This window comes from Ceratotherium simum, chromosome 25, assembly GCF_057802395.1.
Source record: "Ceratotherium simum simum isolate JZ-2026a chromosome 25, ASM5780239v1, whole genome shotgun sequence".
Lineage (NCBI taxonomy): Eukaryota > Metazoa > Chordata > Mammalia > Perissodactyla > Rhinocerotidae > Ceratotherium > Ceratotherium simum.
In genome coordinates this window covers 17,690,857-17,713,358 of record NC_141924.1, presented here as the reverse complement: position 1 = coordinate 17,713,358, position 22,502 = coordinate 17,690,857, and the positions used below count along the sequence as shown (strand labels likewise).

At 40.5% G+C, this 22,502-nt stretch overlaps 1 protein-coding gene across 2 annotated transcripts in view; it reads left to right on the top strand.

The window, feature by feature from the left end:
- The first annotated feature begins 3,964 nt into the window (after positions 1 to 3,964).
- The window catches only part of RFX4 (regulatory factor X4), a 139,754-nt gene continuing 121,216 nt past the window's right edge, over positions 3,965 to 22,502 (top strand). For both annotated transcript variants that reach the window (XM_087448997.1, XM_087448996.1), the window contains exons 1-2: positions 3,965 to 4,034; positions 10,930 to 11,016. In XM_087448997.1, the coding sequence (XP_087305123.1) occupies positions 3,965 to 4,034; positions 10,930 to 11,016 (157 nt within the window). The remainder of the gene's footprint in view (positions 4,035 to 10,929; positions 11,017 to 22,502) is intronic.

Here is a 22,502-nt window from a genome sequence, read left to right as displayed (position 1 = left end):
AGGCATGGTGTTGGTGCTTCATTCGTTCATTTCTTTCCCTCCCTTCTCTCTATTCTTTTCTCCCCATTTCCTCGTTGATCTGCTGTTCTGTGCCAAGCACCGTCCTACGTGCAGGGAATAAGGTACAGTCAGCTCTTAAGGAGCTTATATTATTTCTCCTAATCCTCGTAATAACCTCATGGAGTAGATTTTTTTTTATATGGGAAGGAAATTGAGACCCATGAGGTTAAGTAATTGCCTGCGGTTGCAGAGTTTACTTAGTCACTTGGAAGGGGAGGACTACAATTAGTGTCCTTCTGGCTTCCAAGGCCGTGTTCTTTTCACTGCACCAAGAGATCCAAAAGTCAAACAGAAAGAGTGATAACAGAAAGGGACTAAAGTGGGAAGGCTTGGGGTTGGGTTGATATAAAAATTATAATAGCTAAGACTTGTAGTGCTTACCATGTAGCACTTTATGTGCCTAATTCACTTAATTCTCATACAAACTCCATGAGGTGCTATTATTACCATCCCCATTTTGCAGATAAAATATCGGAGACTCAAGGAGGTTGAGACACTCACCCAAGGTCATACAGCGAAGTCAGACTTGAACCTGGCAGTTGAGCTCCACAGTCCACGTTCTTTACTACACTGTCATTAAAACAAACATAAAAAGTGCCTGTGTCACAAACAGGTACCTGGGAATCATAGTGGTTCCATGTGTCTAGAAATTGCTCCATGCTGGGCACTATGCTAAGTGCCTTCCATGCATTTGTTCATGGAAATCTCACCGCTAAGATGAGGGAGGCAGATTATTATCCACATTTTACACAAGGCGACACTGAGGTTTAGAGACTTTGCCTAAAGTCATTCAACTAGGAAGTGCTAAGGCTGGAATTCAGACCGTTCATTTGTAGCTAAGTTACTAAGCCCACGTACTTACTTTTTCTTCTCCTAGGTGATTCTCAGGACATGATTCCAAAGAGAGAAAAGATGATATGCACCAAGTTGTTCATTAAAACGTTATAAAAAATAGGAACATTAACTCAATGGAACAGTGGGCATCTGTTAAACACTGATGTATATGAAGACCGTAGCAACATAGGAAAAATCTTTGTGACAGAATGTTAAGAGAAAAAGGAATAGAAATCGTATGTTCACTGGGGGTCAGTTCACATATGTGCACATGTGGACGTGAGGTGGAGCAACACAGAAAAAGGACAACTAATTCACGCTGAAAGGGAAGGATTGTGGGCAAATATGTTTCTCTTTTCAACATTTAAAAAAATAATTTCTACGATAGGTTAACACAGGAAAGAAAAAAGCGTTTTACCTCAGAGAAGGATGTTTTGGAGATTTATCTGAAAAATTCAGGCTAGTTTGAAGTCTGTTCGGGTCCTGCAGCCAGGGTTGCGTGACTCCTCAGGTTTTGAGGGGGATCACATCCCCTAACGGAGGGGGTGAGAAGAAATGCGGAGGGGGTGGGAAAAAAAAAAAACCTAGAAAACGCAATGATGTCAAGAATCAAATAATATCACATGCTGGGCACGGTGATTAGCCTTGGCTCCAGTAACCTTTCTCAGATTTTTATGTGTTTTAATAATATTGTAATAATAGAAATAGAAACGAAGAAAAAGTCTGCTGACATTAGGTAGTAATAGGTATGCTCCACCCGAAAAGTAGAGGGGGAATGAAATTTTTACGACCTGATTATGCAATTACGTACATTAACTCTGGCATTCCCAGGGATATTTTCAGAGCAGAGATCTGCTTTTACAATGACTCTGTCTTCGACAGGAGATGGCACCGAATACCTGAGCTTTGATTTTCTCTAGTCTCCGGGGACTGCTGGTGAGTTCATGATCTGTGAACCAACCACATCGGTGCACCCTCGGGGTTTCCTCGTTAATTCTTGTATATTGCGAATAAGGATGCCTTAATAATTTCTTTGCCCACTTTAGAGTTTTATATATTGAGTTTTCCTAAATTGAGAAAGGGCAGTAACATTATTGAGCACATATTGTGTGTTTGGTATTCTGTTAGACACAACTTAGTACTCGCAATCAGACTTGAAAGAATATATAATTGTGGGTATTAGAAGTTAATGTTTGTGTAGAGTCAAATTCAAATCCTGGCTCAGCTGCTAACTGGCTGTGTGACCTTGGGCAAGTCATTGCTTTGATAATGATGTTGATGAAAATGATGGAGCTTGTACTGGAAGGCCACAATCCCGATGTCATTAATGTCACCTTGACTCACCTGCATTATGCCAGCATGAGACTCCAGCTGATGAGGAAGAGACGTGGGGACACTGGCCATATGGATTGGCTAGAGGAGTGCATACAGTTAGCTGGAAAGAGGACAGAGTTCTTATCTTTTCTCCTCTCACTGCATCTGTTCTAGTTCAAGCCTCTAAGGCTTAATTAGATTATCACAATGGCCTCCTACTGAGGAGGACCATTAAGTCCTGTTCACCTGGGACAATCCTGGTTTACATATGTGGTCCTGACAAAATTATTAATGATGCTGCTTTTCAATCTCAAAAGTGTCGAGGTTTGGATAAGTGATATGGTCACCCTACTCCATGGCCTCCTGCTTCCCGTTCTCTCCCCTCTAAGATTGGGTTTAGCAGCACCAGATGGAGCTGCCCCCAGAACTGCTTTGCTTATGCCACATCCTACTAAAAAACTCTTAGCGGTTCCCAATCACTGACTGAATAAAACCCAGACTCCTTAACCCAGCCCTGAGGGCAGAGGCATGCCCCACAGCTTCTTACAGAGTCCTAGTCAACAGGATAGTCTCAATAAACACATGTTGAATTAATACCTGAATGAATATGTGCGTTTACACTCGGGATGCTTGTCACTTTCTTGAATGTATCTTTCTTCTGCCAGCTTCAGGGCCTTTGCACATGCTGTTCCTTCTGTCAGGAACACTTCTCCCTCCCTCTTTACCTGGGGTAGTAACGTTATGCCTTCTCATTCTTTAGCTGTCGGTTTAATGCTATTTCCTCCGAGAAGCTTCCCTGACTCTCACAAATTAGGTCAGACCTCCTTTTTTTCCTCTCCTGTGGCTTTCTTGGTAATTACATCTCTGTGTAATTATTTAATAGCTGACTCCCACACTAAACTCTAACCTTCCACGAAGACAAAAGCTGCGTCTGTCTGGTTCACTGTGACGTCCCTACTGGATGGCTCAGTGCTGGGGACACGGTTCCCCACAAATAGTTGATAAACAAATAGTGGGGTGAATGAGTGTAAATCTCCTAGTAGGCTACCCTTTCTGAGCTGTGCAGTTCACGTCACCTGTGTAGAGCCCTCCAACAGCTTCTTAGCACACTTGGAATAAATGTGAAGTCTCTGCAGATGCTGGGCCCTTCCTGACTTGCAGACCTATTTCCTACTGCTCTCTCTCCCCCTTCCTCCCTTTCCTCCACCACACTGGTTTCCTGGCGCTTCCCCACACACTCCAGGCCACTTCCACCTCAGGCCTTTGCACGTCCTGCTGCAACGTCACCTCCTCCAAGAGGCCTGCAGCATCCTGCTACCTAAAACAGCACCCCTATCTCTATCCCATTCCATGGCTTCATTGTCTTCTTAACGCTCATTGCGTTCTGCTTATTTGTTTTTGTCCGTCTTGGCCACAGAATATAAACTCCCTGAGAACAGGGACCTTGCCTGCCATGTTCATCACCAGATCCTCAGAGCCTGGCCAACAGTCGGCGCTAAATCAATATTTGGTGAGCGAGGGAAGGAATAAAAGCAGGGGCAGGGTGGGGATGCCCCTTGGAGACAGGACAGGGGCCCATGCCTGGAACCCAGCAGCCTTTGGGGCAGGGCCTGTGGCGTCGCCATGGCAACCATCTGACCTGAGGCCGCCCTGGGGAGGCCACAGCTGCCTCCTCCTGGGGCCCAGACTTTCCACACTATCCTATGTGTCTCCACCGTGGGAGTCCAGGGGAGAGAGAGAGAGAGGCTGAGAGGGAATGATCAAGAGGAAAGCACACCCTGGTGCCGGGGGCGACAGGAGCAGGCCACGTTGGCGTGGTTCCACTGGTAATGACCAGGGCCCGGGGGGAGGGGCGGCTGGGGTGCTCTCTGGCACCTCCTGAGGGACCTGGGGCCTGGTCCTCTCTTGGTGGCTGTGAGTGTGGCATGTCAACTTATCATGTGGTGTTTCTAAAGCTGTGAGTTCCTAAAATAGGCCCCAGCACAGTGTCCTGAAAGACTGTTGAGACAGAGGATGAATAACTCCTATTAAAACCCAGTGACACTTGATAAGTCGGGCGCGTCTTCTTCAGGTATTGCATCAGACGAGAACTCCCCATTCTCATCCAGTCCCTCGGAAACGGAGCTCGTCGTGTTAGTCCCCCACCGCTTCAAAGTCACCGCTGGTTCCCAGCCGCCTGCAGGCTTCTTGGCCTGGTGGGCGAGGCCTTTGCAGTCTGCTGCTAACGCCTCTCCCACCTGTCTCCCACCACGCCTGGAGTCACGGGGCAGTGAACTCTTCACCTTTCCCAGAACCCGCTCTGTGCCTTTGTCGGTGACCACGGCCCTCTTGCCCGAAATGCCCTGCTTTCCTCCTTGGTCTGGCAGATGCCAAATCCTTTAAGGACGGGCTGAAATGCACCCCACCCCTGCCGTGTGAGGCAGTCAGGCCAAGCTGGAAGCTCCCTTCTCTGTGCTCCCCAGCACTGTATTATAATAACGAAGGTACTCCTGGCTACCCGCTGGCTTAGTGAGGCAGCGTGCCACAGTGAGAGCAAAGCAGCTTTTCAGGCAGACAGACCTGACCCAGCTCTGCCACCAACTAGCCGGTGACTTTACCCAGCTACCATGAGACTCAGTTTCCTCCTTACCAATCAGAGTTGTTCAAGTCTCTGTTTCAGAGTTGCTGTGAGGAGAAGAGATGAGACATGTACAGCAGAGTGACTGGCACGGGAGGACACTCACTAAATGCTGGGCGTCGCCGTTACTGTCTGCCCCCATCACTCAGCTGGCAGCTCCTGGTGGATGAGACCATGCTCTCCTCATCTTTCCATGCCCCACAAGGCCAAGATGCTAAGTGCTTCCCCTGTATCATTTCAGTTAATCTTTGGAGAACCTGGGAGGTAGGGCTTTTGGAAGGTTCAGGAACCATCCCAATATTACATCGCTAGTAAGTGGCAGGGCTGGGATTTGAAACCCAGTTGTTCTAACTCCAAACCCTACACTCTCCCTGGCTGGCCTCTGTCTTCTCTTTCGTTTTGTACTGTCTCTCCCTTGGTCACTCCACACCAGCCACCCGGCCTTCTTGCCAGTCCTTAACTAGGTCATGCGTGATCCCACCTCAGGACCTGTTCCTTTGTGGTCCCCTCTCTCTGAACCTTCAAAGTCCTTGCTTCCTCATTGCGCTCAGTCTCTGCTCAAGGGCTGTATTTTCTCAGAGGCCTTCCTGGAGGAGGATCCCCTGTCCACCACCCTACTTTACTCTATCACGCTACTTTACTCCATCACAACCATCACCACCAGCTATGTGCCTGACACCGTTCCAGGCTCTGGAGGACTATGCATTGAACAAGATAGACAAGGTCGTTAGAACTTACATTTTTAAGGTGGGGAAAATAAATAATAAAAAAAAAGGATACATACACAAACAAGATATTTTCAAGTCCTGAGCCCCTGATCCACCATAGATATCTTGCTGTAATATATTGGCTTCCTGTTAAATAGTATTTGTATCTCTCTTCCGTTAGAACTTTACATTAGAGGCACTTGATAATTATTTGCAAAATGAATGAACGGATGGATAATCTAAGACAGAACAGCTGGTCTGTGCCCAGTATGATGAAGCAAGACGAATAAGCATATGCTTTAGAGATTGAAGATCTGGGTTTGAATTCTGGCTTTAATCCTTTTAACTGTGTGACCTTGGCCAAGCCATTGCCAACCAGCCATTACCAGGTTCTAAGCCCAGTTTCTTTATCTGTGAAGTGGGATGAATTTCTGTCTCATGAGGTGCACGGTGACGCTCAGATCAGGTTCTCCATGTCAGTGTGCTCTGTAAACTTCCAGGATTACTCGGCTTTAGAAGACCATCTTAGTCGGCTCCTCTTGCCAGACCAATACATGTTCGTGAAGCACTGCTCTGAACCTTGGACTGCCTTGGACGTGCCATGTCCTGATGCAGCTATTTCTTAGTTGTTGTTTGCTCCTGCAAAGGGAACCAAGCCTCCTAGAAAACCCAGTCGGAAGTGGGGAGGCATGAAGATCTGCCTCTAATGAGTGTGAGTTAGACTCCTCATAAAGTGAAAACCCACAAGGCATTATTGGCATCCCCCTTCCTGCCCATGATCCTAGATGAGTCAGGTGAAGTGATGCTTCACAGCCCAGGAGCCTCTACTCACAGCTGTCGGTAAATCCTGTTGGGCACTTAGAGCAAGCTTGGTCCTCGCTAAAAGGTCAGATGATTTTTATGGATCAAGAATAAGGCAACTGGGAGCAGGATGTCATCCAAGTGTGAACTGAGCTCTCCTTCTCCTATGTCCCAAAACACAGTGCCAACGTTACAGCATTGATCATAGTCTGCTTTGTATTAGAGCTTTGCTTGAAGCCTCAGTCTTCATATCTATAAATAGAGATATGAAAACATACCACATAATATTGTTCTGAGGTTTAATTTAAACCATTTATGTGAAAATACTTTGTATAGTACCTGGTGCACAGTAGGAATTTAATGTTGTTTTTCAAAAAAAGTAATGCATTCAACAACACATATTTATTGTGCAACATCTTTGGGGCGAGGTACAGTGCCAGCCACTGGGAATAAGGTGGTAACCAAAAGTGACAGGGTCCCTGTACTTACGAGTTTGGGGAGTAGCATCTGCCACGCTTTCTAGATAAGAGAGGACAGAAGCCAGTCTTATTCAAGTTTAGAAGCTTCTCTTTATTATAGCTTCTTCTATCTAGAAGTCACAAAATAAATGTTGGTTGAATTTTGCTTTCTTTATTTGGAAAATCACCTTTGATGTGTACTTTTTCATGCCTTACGTGGTAAAAAAAAATGATTAGGAAATTCTGTAGATATGTGGATGTATCTGCCTATATGCTGTGCATTCTTTGATATCATGTGTGTCAATAATGTAACATTTACTGAGGCCAGACTACAGGAAAAAGTTTATACCAGGCACTAATGGAGAGTCAAAAGAAATAGAATACAATAGACTCCATTCGTAAGATGTTTAATTCTAAACTGAAGAGCCTGTTACGTATAACCAAGGCTGGCAAAGAAATACGTAAATGAATTTAGCAAAAATAGCGATGTGTAAGTAAAGTTTTAGCAAAAGTTCTAACGCAGGGCAGACTGTGATCAGTGCTGCAATATTGGCCCCGTGTTCTGGAGACTGTCTGGGACGTAGGAGGAGAGCTCGGTTCACACTTGGAGACAGCACTGTAGTTATGACTTGAGTTTGAATGCTGGTCCTGCCTCTTACTAGCTGGGTGACTTGGGACAAGTCACCTAATCTTTCTGAGCCTTTGTTTTCTCATCTCTAAAATGTGCATGTTAATAGCACCTACCTTGTAGAGTTGTTATGAGGATTAAGCATGGTGGTGTATGTAATGCATTGCACAATGCATGGCCCATAAGGGCTCAATATATGGTGGCCTTTCTCATTATTAAATCGCATAATCTACAAATAAATGTTAGATGAACAGAGTGCTTTATTAAAAATTCAATACACCTGTCATTCTGGTCAAGTAATTCTAGATCTTTGCAAGACCAAAATCCATTGTTAATAGTTGTAAAGTATATAAAGTTTACTTCAGGTGACCCAAATAGAGGCCTTCCAATCATATGGAGCAACCTGACTTATAGGACACTAGTTCCAGAGGTCACTGTGGAGGGCGCCACTAGGGAAGAAGACAAAGGTCAAAGAACACCTGTGGATCCAAGGCCCCTAGCCTGCTTAGACATTTCGGAGTGTCGCATCCATGCAGTCTGGAATGCAAGACCTGTGAATGCTCTGAAAACTCCAGTTGTCCAGAACAACAGAGGTAGTGGTTCTGCCATACTTGGCACTGCTCAGACCACTCTCTGGACCCTCAGAGTTCATGCTGGGTGGCACGTGTTCAAATGGGCCTTGATTAACTAGGAGACAGTCAGAAGCAGGTGAACTGGATGGCAAAGAAGTGGGAACAATTTCTTCCAGGAAAGAGCTGAAACAGGTGGGGTATTTTGACCAGAAAAATGGAGACATCTTCTTATATCTGCCATGTGCAAGAGAGACCACACTCATTCTCTGTTGCCCCAGGGAGCAGAGCTGGGTAGCAGAGTGGCTACAGGCATGGGCCATGGGGTCAGAGAGACCTAGAGTGGGTGTAATGGGTGGGGGAAAGGGTTACTTGGTGAGATTTCTTCTCTCCTTTTTCAGGGCACTCCCAACCCCCTCTCCCTTCTTGTAACCTTGCTTTCATCTCTCTCCAGTGTTGGGGTTGGGCAGTATGGAGGAGAGGCACAGCCACCAGGAAGGTTCTTACTTGCTTTGGACTCTCGTGGTCGAGCATTGCTCTCTTTGGCCCATCTGGTGTTTAGAGCCAGCTCCTGTCTGGAATGTTGCCATGAGTTCTTCAGCGAGTTCCCCACCAATCACTGAGGAGTCTCACCTGCCAAAATAGGCCCTTCCAAGAACTTCAGTTTTAACAGACCTGATCCCGGCACAGGCAAATGGGTGAGAGGGAGAGTGTTTCTCTTAGAGGCCTGTTGCTGCTGAAGGGGGGTGGGCGTATGTGTGTGTGTGCCAGCATGCATGTAAGAGTAGCTACGTGTGACGACCTAGCTAGGAGGACCAGGGGCTGGCCCAGAACAATAGAAATGGCTTTTGGAGGTATGATTTGGTGGAGGAAGGGACTGCAAATTTCAGTAGATGCCATCCAGAATCGGCCGTGGCGGTTGCCAGGGAAAATGTGCCAGGACTTGAAGGGATTAGAAGATCTGAGTGGAGACATTCTGGAGAGTCCTAAAAAGAATTCTAGAGATGTGTATCCAGATGTGTTCTGGATACAATGTGATGATAAATACCCACCTTGTGCCATCACAGCTTTGAAAACATTACAAGCCATTTGTTTCTACATTGTGCATTTGATAACGGTTAGAGGTAGCATTTTAACGTTTTGAATTTCTCTGCTGCTCAGTGTTTCCCCAGAAGTACCAGATTTCCATATCCTCTTAACAAGCTGGCTCCTGTTCCTCCCCTTGGATATTTCCCCTACTTATTTGCAATTTTGGAAGCTGCTTTTAAAAGAGCAATGTGTCAGAACATAAAATATGAAACAAACCCAACATTTCTCCCTGCTGTTCACGTTTGCTTCCCCCTCTCTCTTCATAGCATGCTCATCAGCATGGCTTCTCCTTACAATATGTTACCTAACGTGCTAACTAACGATCTTTTCCTCGGCTCTTTGTAGTACAAGGAGTCGCTTTACATCTCTAAGCTTCAGTTGCTTTCTAGGAAAAACGGAGATTAAAATCTTTACTTCCTCAAGTTGTTGTCAGAATTCACTGAGATAACATATGTAAAAGGCCTGGCATGTTAAAATCGGGTTCAATAAATGCTAGTTCCCGTGTTATAAAGATGACTGCACTGTTCAGAAGCACATAGCCACAGATGTAGTCAGTTCTGCTATGACACCACAGATGCATTCCTAAAAATCACCACCATTCTGCAGAATTGCACAATAAAAACCACAGAATTCACTGGAAAATCAGCTAGGGGTACAACACTCTAAAACTTTGTCAGTGATACATAAAAAAAAGATAGGAACCTAATAAAAATGATAGCACAGTTTTGCACATGTTAAATGGTTAAGAGAGACACAAATACAATAAACATGGCCCTTCACCTTGGAAAAAACCTGAAGTTTGTTTTTGGAAGTGGACTTCGGAAGGGCTGCGGCTTGGGAGTTATTGTGAACAGGTAGAATGGGGTTATCTGGGCAGGTGTGGTTCATAACTCACGCCGTGAACTGCAGTAGCTGGTAGATGTTGGAGGTGTGAGCATGTGTGCATTTTGTGTATTCCTCTGGGACTAGTTCAGCTACATGCGGTTTTCTGCATTCACTTAATGTTTTTTAAGGAAGAAATTGAGCATAAGCAAACACAAAGTTTGCACTATACTCAAATTGTTCTCTAATATATCACTTGCATTGGAACACATTTGTATTTTCAAAACAAGCATTATAGTAGAACTGAGTATACTTAGCTGATGTTGAATGAATGAATGAATGAATGAATAGTAGATGGTCTAGACTATGGAATAAGCATTATGCTAGATTGTGGAAAGTAGATTTGTAGTCTTTGGAACTGGATTACAAAAACCATAGTCGTTTGCATTTTTAAGGTTCTACGTAGCTATCATGGAGCTTTTGAAATCTCCTGCAGTGGATTTTGGTCTGCGCTTGGAAGAGACGGTTCAGGGGTCACTGGGGAGGTGGAAGTTTCCCTGCCCTCCTTCTCTGCTTCAACCAGAGCCCTCAGGGGTTTATCTGCTTTTCTTTTTGTTTTCATCTGAAGAAAATATTCTGCTGCTAATTTACATGTCTGCAAACCACCACCAGTGACACAGTTGACCAGATTTTGTTTTTCAAACTACTTCTCAGGAACATATCTTCTTTGCAAGGAAAGATAACCCTCAACTGGTACTACTGGCCTATAAATACTCCAGAATTAGTAGCATTTGACCAAGACATACTCAAGTGGGGCTTTAATTACCATTTTGCTGAACTCCTCCCAGCTGAGTCTCATCGGCAACGGTGCATGTGGGGCTTCATGTAAAATCCAACCTCAGATGGGGCAGATCTCAGATGAAAGTTGATGGGCATTGAAATCTGATGCATTTATGGTGTTCCTGTTTCTTCACAAACACCAACAGCAATTCTGCAATTTTGTGATTTTCTTTCCTCTTTTTTTTTTTAGAGAGCTGGATTGAAAGATGTCTCAACGAAAGTGAAAACAAACGTTATTCCAGCCACACATCTCTGGGGAATGTCTCTAATGATGAAAGTAAGTGCTGGAAAATCATTCTTCCACAACGTCCTAGACACGGCCAGTGTCCTGTTGGGAGGAATAGTGCTTCTAGAATGCTAGGCTGGGGCAAGTCACCTGGAACAAGAGACTCTCGAGCCGTTTGTGAGATACCCCAGGCCCTCCCTGTAATATTCTGCAGTGGGGGGTGTAATCCATCATGAGGATGTGGAAACGGAGGTCACAGCTAAAACTTGCTGTTTACAGATTCATACTGTCTGAGTCCCCAAAGACCCCGTTACAGTGAGGCCCCAGTGGGGCAAATGTGGACCCTGGTTGGGACAGGCTGTTCTCTGTGTCACTGTAGACGTGGGTGCAAAGCAGCTGTGTCATGAGGTTGTTGTTTTAGAGTCACAAATGTCTTTGCTAGTGGAGAGTAAAAATTTCTCCTGGATTTTGGACTAGAGAATTGGAGTTAATGGAAAGATATAAACTGCTGTGCTTTCACCCCTTTTCCTGTGTCACGGCAGACTGGGGCTTCTGCGTGTCTTGTATGAAGAGCAGACGACTACTTGAGATTTATTTGTATTTGCCCCTTAAGTACCACAAAAGAGTGGCGGCTTATTATAAATGTCATTTCAGCAGAGGCAGAAGTGTCTTTCTCCCTTGGTTGATCAAGTGCATCTCCTTAGTTCAGTTTTCTCAAAGCATAGGCCAGGGACCACCCACTCCATAATCCCTGAGAGTGTTTGTTAGACGCACTGAACAGCTTCCTTCCCGGGTCCCTTCCAGTGCTGTCCTTCTGTCATCCCTATTTTGCTTCTTTTTATAAAATTGAGATAAATTGAACATAAAGTACACAAATCTTTTGCGAATACTTTGATGATTTTTTTTTTAACTTATTGTATCCACCTGTGTAACCACCACCCAGAAAGAGCTAGAACATTTCTAGCACCCCAGGAGGCTCCTTCATGTCTCATCCCTGTCAATAACTATTGTCCTGACTTCTAGCACTATAGTTTGGTTTTGCCTGTTTTTGAAACTTCATATAAATGGAATCATAGACTGTGTTCTTTTATATGTAGCTTTTTCACACAACATAATGTCTGTGAGATTCATCCATGCTGTTGTATGTAGTGGTAGTTCTTTCTTTTTCACTGCTGTATAGTATTCCACCATATGCATACACCACAGTTTACACATCCATTTAACAGTCAAGTGTTTTACTATTTCTTAAGCATCTCTGAACATTTTTTTTTAGTTTTATTGTGGTAAAATATACATAACGTAAAATTTACCATTTAAGTATACAGTTCAGTGGCATTAAGTATATTCACCTTGTTGCGCAATCATTACCACCATCCACCTCCAGAACTTTTTTCACCTTCCAAAACTGAAACTCTGACCCACTAAATAATAACTTCCCATTCTCCATTAGTGACTACTAATCTATTTTCTGCCTCTATGAATATGAACATGACTAAGTAGTGTAATCACACTGAATTTGGCCTTTTGTGACTGGCTTATTTCACTTAGCATAATATCTTCAAGGTTCATCATGTTGTATCATGTGTCAGAATTTCTTTCCTTTCAAAGCTGAATGAAATTCCATTGTATGTATATACGGCATTTTGTTTATCCATTCATTCATTGATGGACATATGGGTTGTTTCCACCTTTTGGCTATTGTGAATAATGCTGCTATGAACATGAGTGTACAAATATCTGCTCAAGTTCCTGCTTTCAATTCTTTTGGATATATACCCAGAAGTGGAATTGCTGGATCATATGGTAATACTGTGTTTAGTATTTTGAGGAACTGCCATATTGTTTTCCATAGCAGCTGTACCATTTTACATTCTTACCAGCAATGCACAAGAGTTCCAACTTCTCCACACACACCTTTGCCAATACTTATTATTTTCTGTTTTTTTTTTATAATAACCATCCTGATAGGTATAAAGTAGTATCTCATTGTGGTTTTGATTTGTATTTCCCTAACGATTGTCATGTTGAGCATCTTTTCATGTGCTTATTGACCATTTGTATATCTTCTTTGGAGAAATGTCTATTCAAGTCTTTTGCCCATTTTTAAATCAGATTGTTCATTTTTTGTGCTTGAATTGTAGGCATTCTTTATATATTTTGCATATTAACCCCTTATCAAATATATGATTTGCAAATATTTTCTCCCTTTCTGTGGGTTGATTGTACTTTGTTGATTGTATCCTTTGATGCACAGAGGTTTTTAGTTTTAATGTAGTCAAATTTATTTATTTTTTCTTTTGTGGCCTGTGCTTTTGGTGTCATAGTCAAGAAATCATTGCCAAATCTACTCTTTCCCTCTACATTTTCTTCCAAGAGTTTTATAATTTTAGCTCTTATCTTTGTATCTTTGATCCACTTTGTGTTAATTTTTGTATATGGTATAAGGTAAGGGTCCAAATTCATTTTTTTGTATGTGGATATCCAGTTTTCCCAGCATCACTTGTTGAAAAGACTGTCCTTTCTCCATTAAATGGTCTTCACACCCTTGTTAAAAATCATTTGATCGTGTATGTGAGGGTTGATTTCTGGGCTCTCTGTTCTATTCCATTGGTCTATATGTCTGTCTTTATCCCCGTACCACACTGTTTTGATTACTGTATCTTTGTAACAAGTTTTGAAATCAGGAAATGTAAGACCTCTCATACCGTTCTTCTTTTTCAAGATTGTTTTGGTTATTCAGAGTCCCTTGAAATTCCATATGAATTTTAGGATGGACTTTTCTACTTCTGTAAAAAAAATGTTGTTGGGATTTTTTTAGGGATTGCATTGAATCTATAGATCTCTTTGAGTAGTATTGACATCTTAACAATATTAAGTCTTCCAATCCATGAACACAGGATGTCTTTCCATTGATTTAGGTCTTCTTTAATTCTTTCAACAATGTTTTGTAGTTTTCAGTGTACAAGTCTTTTGCTTCCTTGGTTAAATTTATTCCTAAGTGTTGTATTCTTTTTGATGCTATTGTAAATATAGTCATGTGCCGTATAACATTTCAGTCAATGATGGACTGCATATACAATGGTGGTCCCATAAAATTAGTACCATATAGCCTAAGTGTGTACAAACCATCTAGGTTGGTGTAAGTACACTCTGATGTTTGCATGAAGACAAAATTGCCTAACGACACATTTCTCAGAAGGTATCCCCATCATTAAGCGACACACGACTGTAGAATTATCTTCTTAATTCCCTTTTTGGATTGTTCATTGTTAGTGCAGATAAATGCAACTGATTTTAATGTGTTGGTTTTGTATCCTGCAACTTTGCGGAATTCATTTATTAGTTAATAGTTGTGTGTGTGTGTGTGTGTGTGTGTGTGTGCGCGCGCGTGTAATCTTCTTGTCTAATTGCTCTGGCTAGGCCTTTCAGTACTGTGTTGAATAGGAGTGGCAAAAATGGGCATCCTTGTCTTGCTCCTGATCTTAGAGGACAGGCTTTTAGTCTTTCACCATTAAGTATGATGTTTACTGTGGGTTTTTCATACAAGCTTTATTATGTTAAAGTAGTTTTTTTCTATTCCTATTTTGTTGAGTGTTTTTATCATGAAAAGGTGTTGAATTTTGTCAAATGCTTTTTCTGCATCAATTGAGATGATCATGTGGTTATTCTGTTAATGTGGTGTATTACATTAATTGATTTTCATATATTAAATCGTATTTGCATTCAAGGAATAAAATCCCACTTGGTCATGGTGTATAATCCTTTTAATACACTGTTGAATTCTGTTAACTAGTATTTTGTTGAGGATTTTTTTTTTTTTTGCTAAGGAAGATTTGCCCTAAGCTAACATCTGCTGCCAGTCTTCCTTTTTTTGTATGTGAGCCACCACCACAGCATGGCCACTGACAGAGGAGTGGTGTACATCTGTGCCCAGGAACCGAACTGGGCCACCGAAGCAGAGCACGCTGAACTTAACCACTAGGCCACTGGGGCTGGCCCAAGTATTTTGTTGAGAATTTTTGCATCAATGTTAATAAGGGATATTGATCTGTAGTTTTCTTTTCTTATGGTATCTTCATCTGGCTTTGGTATCAGGATAATGCTGGCCTCATAGAATGTTTGGAAGTGTTCCCTCCTGTTCCACTTTTTGGAAGAGTTTGAGAAGTATGGGGCTGGTCCCGTGGCTTAGTGGTTAAGTGCTGGGGCTTTGGGGAGAAAAAGGGAAAAAAAAAAAAAAAGGGAGGAGGATTGACAATAGATGTTAACTCAGGGCCAGTCTTCCTCAGCAAAAAGAAGAGGATTGGCATGGATGTTAGCTCAGGGCTGATCTTCCTCACAAAAAGAAAGAAACAAAAAAAAAGAAGTATTGGTGCTCTGAATATTCTTGTGGAGATCCTCTTTTGTAAATTACCTGTTCAGGTTTTTGCCTGTTGGTTTTTTTTTTTTTAATTGCGCTATTTGTCTTTTCCTTAATGATTTCTAACAGTTATTTTTATCTTCTGAATAGGAGATGTTTGTCAGATAAAAGTATTGCAAACATCTTCCCTTGGTTTGTGGTCTGACTTTTCATTTTCTCAGTGGTATCTTTTGATTTACAGAAGTTCTTAATTCTAATAAAGTACAGTTTATCCATATTTTTCTTTTATAGTAAGTGCTTTTTGTGTCATATTAAGAAATTTTTGCCTACCTCAAGATCATGAAGATTTTTCCATATTATTATTTAGAAGTTTTATTATTTTAACTTTTACTTTTATGTCAACAGTCCATCTGGAATTTTTGTATATGGTGTGAGGGAGGAGTCAATGTTCTTTTTTTATTTTTAATTTTTGAGTGAGAGAGCACCATTTTTTAAAAAGAATATACTTTACTCACTGGTCATAAATTAGGAGATTATATACATGTGTGGATCTATGTCTTGACCTTTATTCTGAACCATTGATCTGCTTATCTATTTTTGGGCCAATACCTTAGTCTTTATTACTGCACCTTTATAATAAGTTGTTATATCTGGTGGCATAAGACCTCTTTTTCAAGATTGTTCTGGTTCAGTTCTTAATATTTTCATACAGATTTTAGAATTAGCTTGTCCATTTTCACATTCACAAAAAAATCTGCTAGGATTTTGATTAGGATCATACTGAATCTACAATAAATTGGGAAGAACTGACATCTTACCAACAATGAATTTCTAATCTATGTATGTGAGTTTAGACTGTATTAGATGGCCTTTAATTTTTCTCGGCAGTGTTTTGTAGATTTCAGTGTAGAGGTTTTACACATCTTTCATTAGGTTTATTCCTAGGTAATTGATGTTTTCAGTGCTATTGCAGGTAGTAATATTTTAAAACTGTTTCTCATTGTTAGTTGCTAGAATATGAAAATACAGTTGATTTTTTAGATAGTGACTTCATGTCTATCCACTTTGCTAAATTTGCTTATTAATTATGAGTTTGCTTTTTTAAAATTTTCTATGAACATAATCATGTCACCTGAGAATAATGATAATTTTCCATCTTCTTTTATACTCTTTATATTTTTATTTATTTTCTGTGTCTTAGCACTGGCTGGGACCTCCAGTGCAATGTTGAGTTGAAGTGTGATAATAGACATCCTTGCCTTGTTCCTGATCTAAGGGGGAAAAGAGTTTCATGTTTCACCATTAAGTATGATGTTTGTTGGGGATTTTTTGTTGATATTTATTATCAAGTCTCTAGTTTGCTGAGAGATTTTTCTTGAATGGGTGTTGAACTTTATCAAATGTTTTTTCTGAATCTATTGAGATGAACATATGTTTTTGCCCTTTATTTTGTTAATACTATGAATTACATCGATTAAATTTTGAATGTTAAACCAATCTTGCATTCCTGGAATAAATTGCACTTGGTCAGAAGTATTGTCTTTTTTTTGTGTGTGTGTGTGTGGAAGATCAGCCCTGAGCTAACATCCATGCCAATCCTCCTCTTTTTGCTGAGGAAGACTGGCCCTGGGCTAACATCTATTGTCAATCCTCCTCTTTTTTTTCCCTTTCTCTCCCCCAAACCCCAGTAGATAGTTGTATGTCATAGTTGCACATCCTTCTAGTTGCTGTATGGGGGACGCAGCCTCAGCATGGCTGGACAAGCAGTGCGTCCGTGCGCGTCCGGGATCCAAACCCGGGCCTCCAGTAGCGGAGCGCGTGCACTTAACCGCTAAGCCACAGGGCCGGCCCCAGAAGTATTATTATCTTTTTATGTATTTCTAGGTTAGATTGTCCACCGTTCCGTTAAGAATTTGGCATCTATGTTTATGAGATTTATTGGCCCATGATTTTCCTTTCTTACAATACCCTTGTCAGGTTTTGGTGTCGAGATTATACAGGCGTCATAAAAAAAGGCGGGAAGTTTCTTTTTTTCTTTTCTTCTGAAGAGTTTGTGTAAGATTGGCATTTTATTTCTTAAGTATTAGGAAGAGTTCAACACTGAAATCCAGTGGGTTTGGAGTTTTCTTTGAGGGCAAATTTTTAAGGATGGATTTAATTTTTAAAATAGCAATAGGATTATTCATATTTTTCTCTTTCTTGTTTTGTTACTTTTAGCAAATTGTTATTTTTAAGGAATTAATTTCATCAAAATTTTCAAATTTATTTACATGACATTGTTTAAACTTTCCTTTTATTACTTTTTGTCATGTTTTTAGCATCTATAGTGATGTCCCCCTTTCATTTCTGATATTGGCAATTTATGTTTTCTCTGTTTTTCTTTATCAGTCTTGTCAGAGCTTATCAATGTTACTAGTCTTTTCAAAGATCCAACTTTTGGCTTTGTTGTTTCTCTCAATTTACATCTTTTTTCTATTTCATTTATTTCTGCTCTTATCTCTATTGTTTCCTTCCTTCTACTTTCTTTGAGTTTAATTTTTTATCTTATTCATGCTTCTGAGATACACACTTAGATCACTGATTTTCAACATTTTCTAAGATGGGCGTTTAAAGTTTTAAATTTTCCTCTATGCATTGCTTACCTGTATCCTATCATTTTTCTGACGTCATACTTTCGTTATCATTCAGTTAAACCTATTTTCTAATCTTTATTGTGATTTCTTCTTTTACCCATGATTTATTTAAAAATCTATTGGTTAATTTCTAAACATTTGGGTATTTCCTCCTTGTCTTTCTGTTATTGATTTCTATTGTAATTCCACTGTGGTCAGAGAAGGTATTCTATATGATTTCAGTATCTGAAATTGTCAAGACTTGCTTTTTGTCCAGACATATGGTCTATTTTGGCAAATGCACACTTGTGAAGACTATGTATTCTGCAGTTATTGAATGGAGTGCTCTAGTTATCAGTTAGATCAGGTTGGTTAGTCTTGTTATTCAAATGTTCCATATCCTTATGGATTGTGTTGTTGTTGTTTGTTCTTTTAATTACTGAGAGAGGTGTATTAAATCTCCAGCTCTGATTAGGGTTATCTGTCCTTTCAGTTTTGTTAATTTCTGCTTTACATGTTTTGGAGAATTAGTTTCTTAGAAATTTAGGATTGTTATATCCTTTTGTTGAAATGATCCTTCTTATCCTTATTAAATGTTTCTCAATATATCTAGTAATACTTTGTGCCTTAAAGTCTATTTTGTCTGATATTAATGTAATTATACAACTTTCTTTTTATTTGGGTTGTGATGGTATATTTTTTTATTGATGTATTAATAGTTTATAATATTGTGAAATTTTGGTTGTACATTATTGTTTGTCAGTCACCGTATAAATGCCTCCACTCACCCCTTGTGCCCACCTCCCCACCCCCTTCCCCCGGTACCCACCATACAGTTATCTCTGTCCGTTTGTAGGTTCATGTTCCACATATGAGTGAAATAATGCGATGTTTGTCTTTCTGTTTGGCTTATTTCGCTTAACATAATACCCTCCATGTCCATCCATGTGGTTGCAAAAGGGACAATTTTGTCTTTGGTATATCTTTTTTATCTTTTTATTGTCAACCTTTCGAAATTCAATATTAAGGTTTTTTATATAGTTATTTTAAATCCAATCTGATAATCTTTAATTGGAATATTTAGAACACTTCAATTTAATGTAGTTACTTACATTGTTGGGCTTAAGTCAACAAACTCACTATTTAATTTTGATTTGTCCCATCTGTCTTCATTCTTCCCTTTTTTGCTTTTTTGGGAGGGATTAATGTAGTTCACATTTTTTTTGATGTTTTCCTCTGCTAGCTTTCCAGTGATGTATTTTTTGAGAGGGGTTATCTTAGGGATTACAGCATGCATCCTTCCTTTCCTGTCTGCCTCACATTCCCCCTCCTCCCTCTTCAAGCCCCTGCACCAGTGTTCCCACAGTATAACCTCCCTTAACTATTTCCCACCCTCTGGGCTATTGCTTTAGTGTATTTTACTTCTACATATGTTATAAGCCCTACAAGACATTATTATTATTGTTTTATAAACAGTCAACATTTCTTTCTGTTTATTCCCATATTTACCCTTTCCAGGGCTCTTCATTCCTGTCAGCAAGTCCATGCTTCCATCTGGGATCATTTTTACTTCAACCCAAAGAAACTTCTTTAATATTTCTGGTAGTGCAGTATAGATCATGAAACACATGTACATTTCACTTATATTTCTGAAGGACATTTTTACTAGATATAGAATTCTAGGTTGATAAGTTTTTTTTTCCTTCAACACTTTAAAGCTGTCATTCCGTGGTCTTCTGGCTTCCAAAATTTCTGTTGAAAAGGTAGTTATCAGACTTATTTTTACTCCTTTGAATGCATTGTGTGTTTTTGTCTCTCACCGCCTTTAGCGCTTTTTTCTTTGTTTTCAGCAGTTTGACTATGAGGTACACAGATATGGTTTTCTTATGTTTATTCTTCTTGGGGTTCACTGGGATTCTTGAATATGTGGGTGGTTGTTCATCAAATTTGTAAAATTCTTGACCATTGTCTCTTCAAATATTTTTTTTGCCCCATTCTCTCTCTTACCTCCTTTTGGGACTCCAGTTACATGAATATTAGACTTTTGACTACACTTCATATGTTTCTTATGCTCATCTCTGGTTTGTCCATTTTTCTCTCTTTGTATCTCATTTTGGTGTTTCCTATTGACCTGCCTTTCAGTTATCAATTCCCATTTTCTATCATGTCCAGTCTGCTATTAAGCCCATCCCAAGTGGTCTTAATTTCAGATATTCTTTCTTCTATGGTAGATGTCCATTTGATTCTTTTTTCCAAATCTCAATTGATATTCTTAGTTTTTTCATCTATTTTGTTCATCATTTCTTCTATTTTGACCATCTTTTCCTCTGTCTCCTTACCCATATTAACCATAGTTATTTTAAAGTCCCTGTCTGATAACTCTAATGATCTAAGTCATCTCTGGATCTATTTCTGTTATAGTCATGCACCACATAACGATGTTTCAGTCAACAATGGACTGCATGTACGACAGTGGTCCCATAAGATTGGTACCATATAGTCTAGGTATGTGGTAGGCTAGACCATCTAGGTTTGTGTAAGCACACTCTATGATGTTTGCACAACAACAAAATCACCTAATGATGCATTTCTCAGAACATATCCCCCTTGTTAAGCAGTGCATGACTGTATCTGTTTTTTTTTTTTTTTTCCTTGGATTTCAGGTTTTTGGTCCTGTTTTTCAGTACTATGCCTTATAGTTTTTGATTTGATGCTGGACAGTATGGATGAAAAGTTGGAGAGACTTTGGGTGAATGATATTACACTCTTGCCTCCAAAGAATGTTGAATTTCGTTCTAGCAGGCAGATAGAGCACCTGTGGGTCTCCTTGATCCTGTCAAGCCATGGTTAGGTCTGATCTCTTTCAGTTTTGTCCATACTTTCCTGGTCTTTACTCCTAGATCACAGTTTTTCTGGGTCCACAACTGAAAGCCCTGGGTGTTTACCAAGTTCCTTCTACCTTGACCCAGCTTGAACTCCAACTTTTAACTCCCCAACTAATCAGTGATCAGCTCTTGAGCCTCTAAGCTGATGTTTTCTCCTCAGTTTTTTTGTTTCTCACTCTCTGCCTGTGCAGCTTAGGAGTGGGCTAAACACCTGAGGGGAATTTTAATATGGGTCTGTTTTTCTCTTTCTCTGTGGTTCTCTTCTCTCTGAAATGTTGCTCCTTAGATCTTAGCCTCCCTGTCACCTCCAAACTCTGACTTCAGTCTCACCAGCTCCATAGACTATACTCTGCTTGAGTTTTGTTTCTTAGTGCAGCAATTTAGAAGTATCCTCAGGGAAGACACCAGGGTGAATGTTGAGCTCACGTCTTGTACTTCCTTTCTCTCAAGGCTTGCAGCTCCTCCAGTCCTGTCTGCACTGATTGCTCTCCACGGCTTCACATCGTTGTTCTAGCTTTTACAATTGTGTTTGGTAGATGAGTTAATCCAATGCAAGCTATCTCATCATGGAAAGAACTGGAAATCTGGTTATCATCAATTTTAGACAGGGAAATTTAGACCTAGATTGGTGAAGTGACTTTCTAAGATTGCACAGCAAGTCAATGCCAGTGCTAGATCTAGAAAGTGGGCCACCTGCCTCTCATCTGGATAAAAGAATAAAGAAGTGTGTTCTTTCAGTCCTTGTGTTGTCTTTATTTCCAAAACACAAAAATTACATTGAAAAATATATCTTCTGGCTGTAAGAGTCATGTGTGTATATATTTGGAAAATGTAGGAAAAAATATGAGGAAGAAAAATAATTGCCTCTAATCCCCCTATCCAGAGGTAACCACTTTTGATGTTTTTATGTGTTTCCTTCTAGTCTTTCTTTCTAAGCATATATTGTTAAACAAAATTTATAGTTAATATGTGTATTGGCTATCATCTATTAAGTAACGAGAAGTGCTTTAGTTCTCTTATCTCATTCAATTCTCACAGTAGTCCTTGGAGGTAGCTTATCATTATGAGCTTCATTTTACACATGTGAAAACTGAGGCTCAAAGGGGTAAGTAACTTGCTCAAAGTTACATAGCTGGGCAGTGGTAGAGCTAGGATTTGAACCCAGGTCTGTATGTCTGCCTTTGAACATTAGTCATTTTAGTCTTTGCAGTATTCTGTCTCTCAGAAGGTAGTGCTTCAAAGACTTGCCTTTGAGGATTTCATAACCTGTCCACAGGAATACCAAGAGTAGAGCTCAGAATGCTCATCACCCCCTCTCAGTCGCTGATGGGTATGTCAAAATTTGTCTGTGCTTTGTCATTTCTTCTACTAAACGGCAAGTCCCAGGAAGGCAGGAGTGTTGTGTGGTTCACAGTTGTAACCCCAGGGCCTGGCACATAGTGAGGGGCTCAAGAGATGGTTGAAGTTTTAAAAATTGAGAGGAAAAAACCCCTCAGATTTAGTATTTTAATAATGTTTTGGATTGTAAGAGAAGAAACCTGACAGTGGTTTAAACAATGTAGATATTTGTTATTTAACTAAAAGATGGGAGGTAGGAGGTTCCAGAGTTTATTCAACAGCTCAACATGATCCAGGACCCGGGCTCTGTATGTCTTTCTGCTAAGTCCTCCTAAGTTGTTGGCT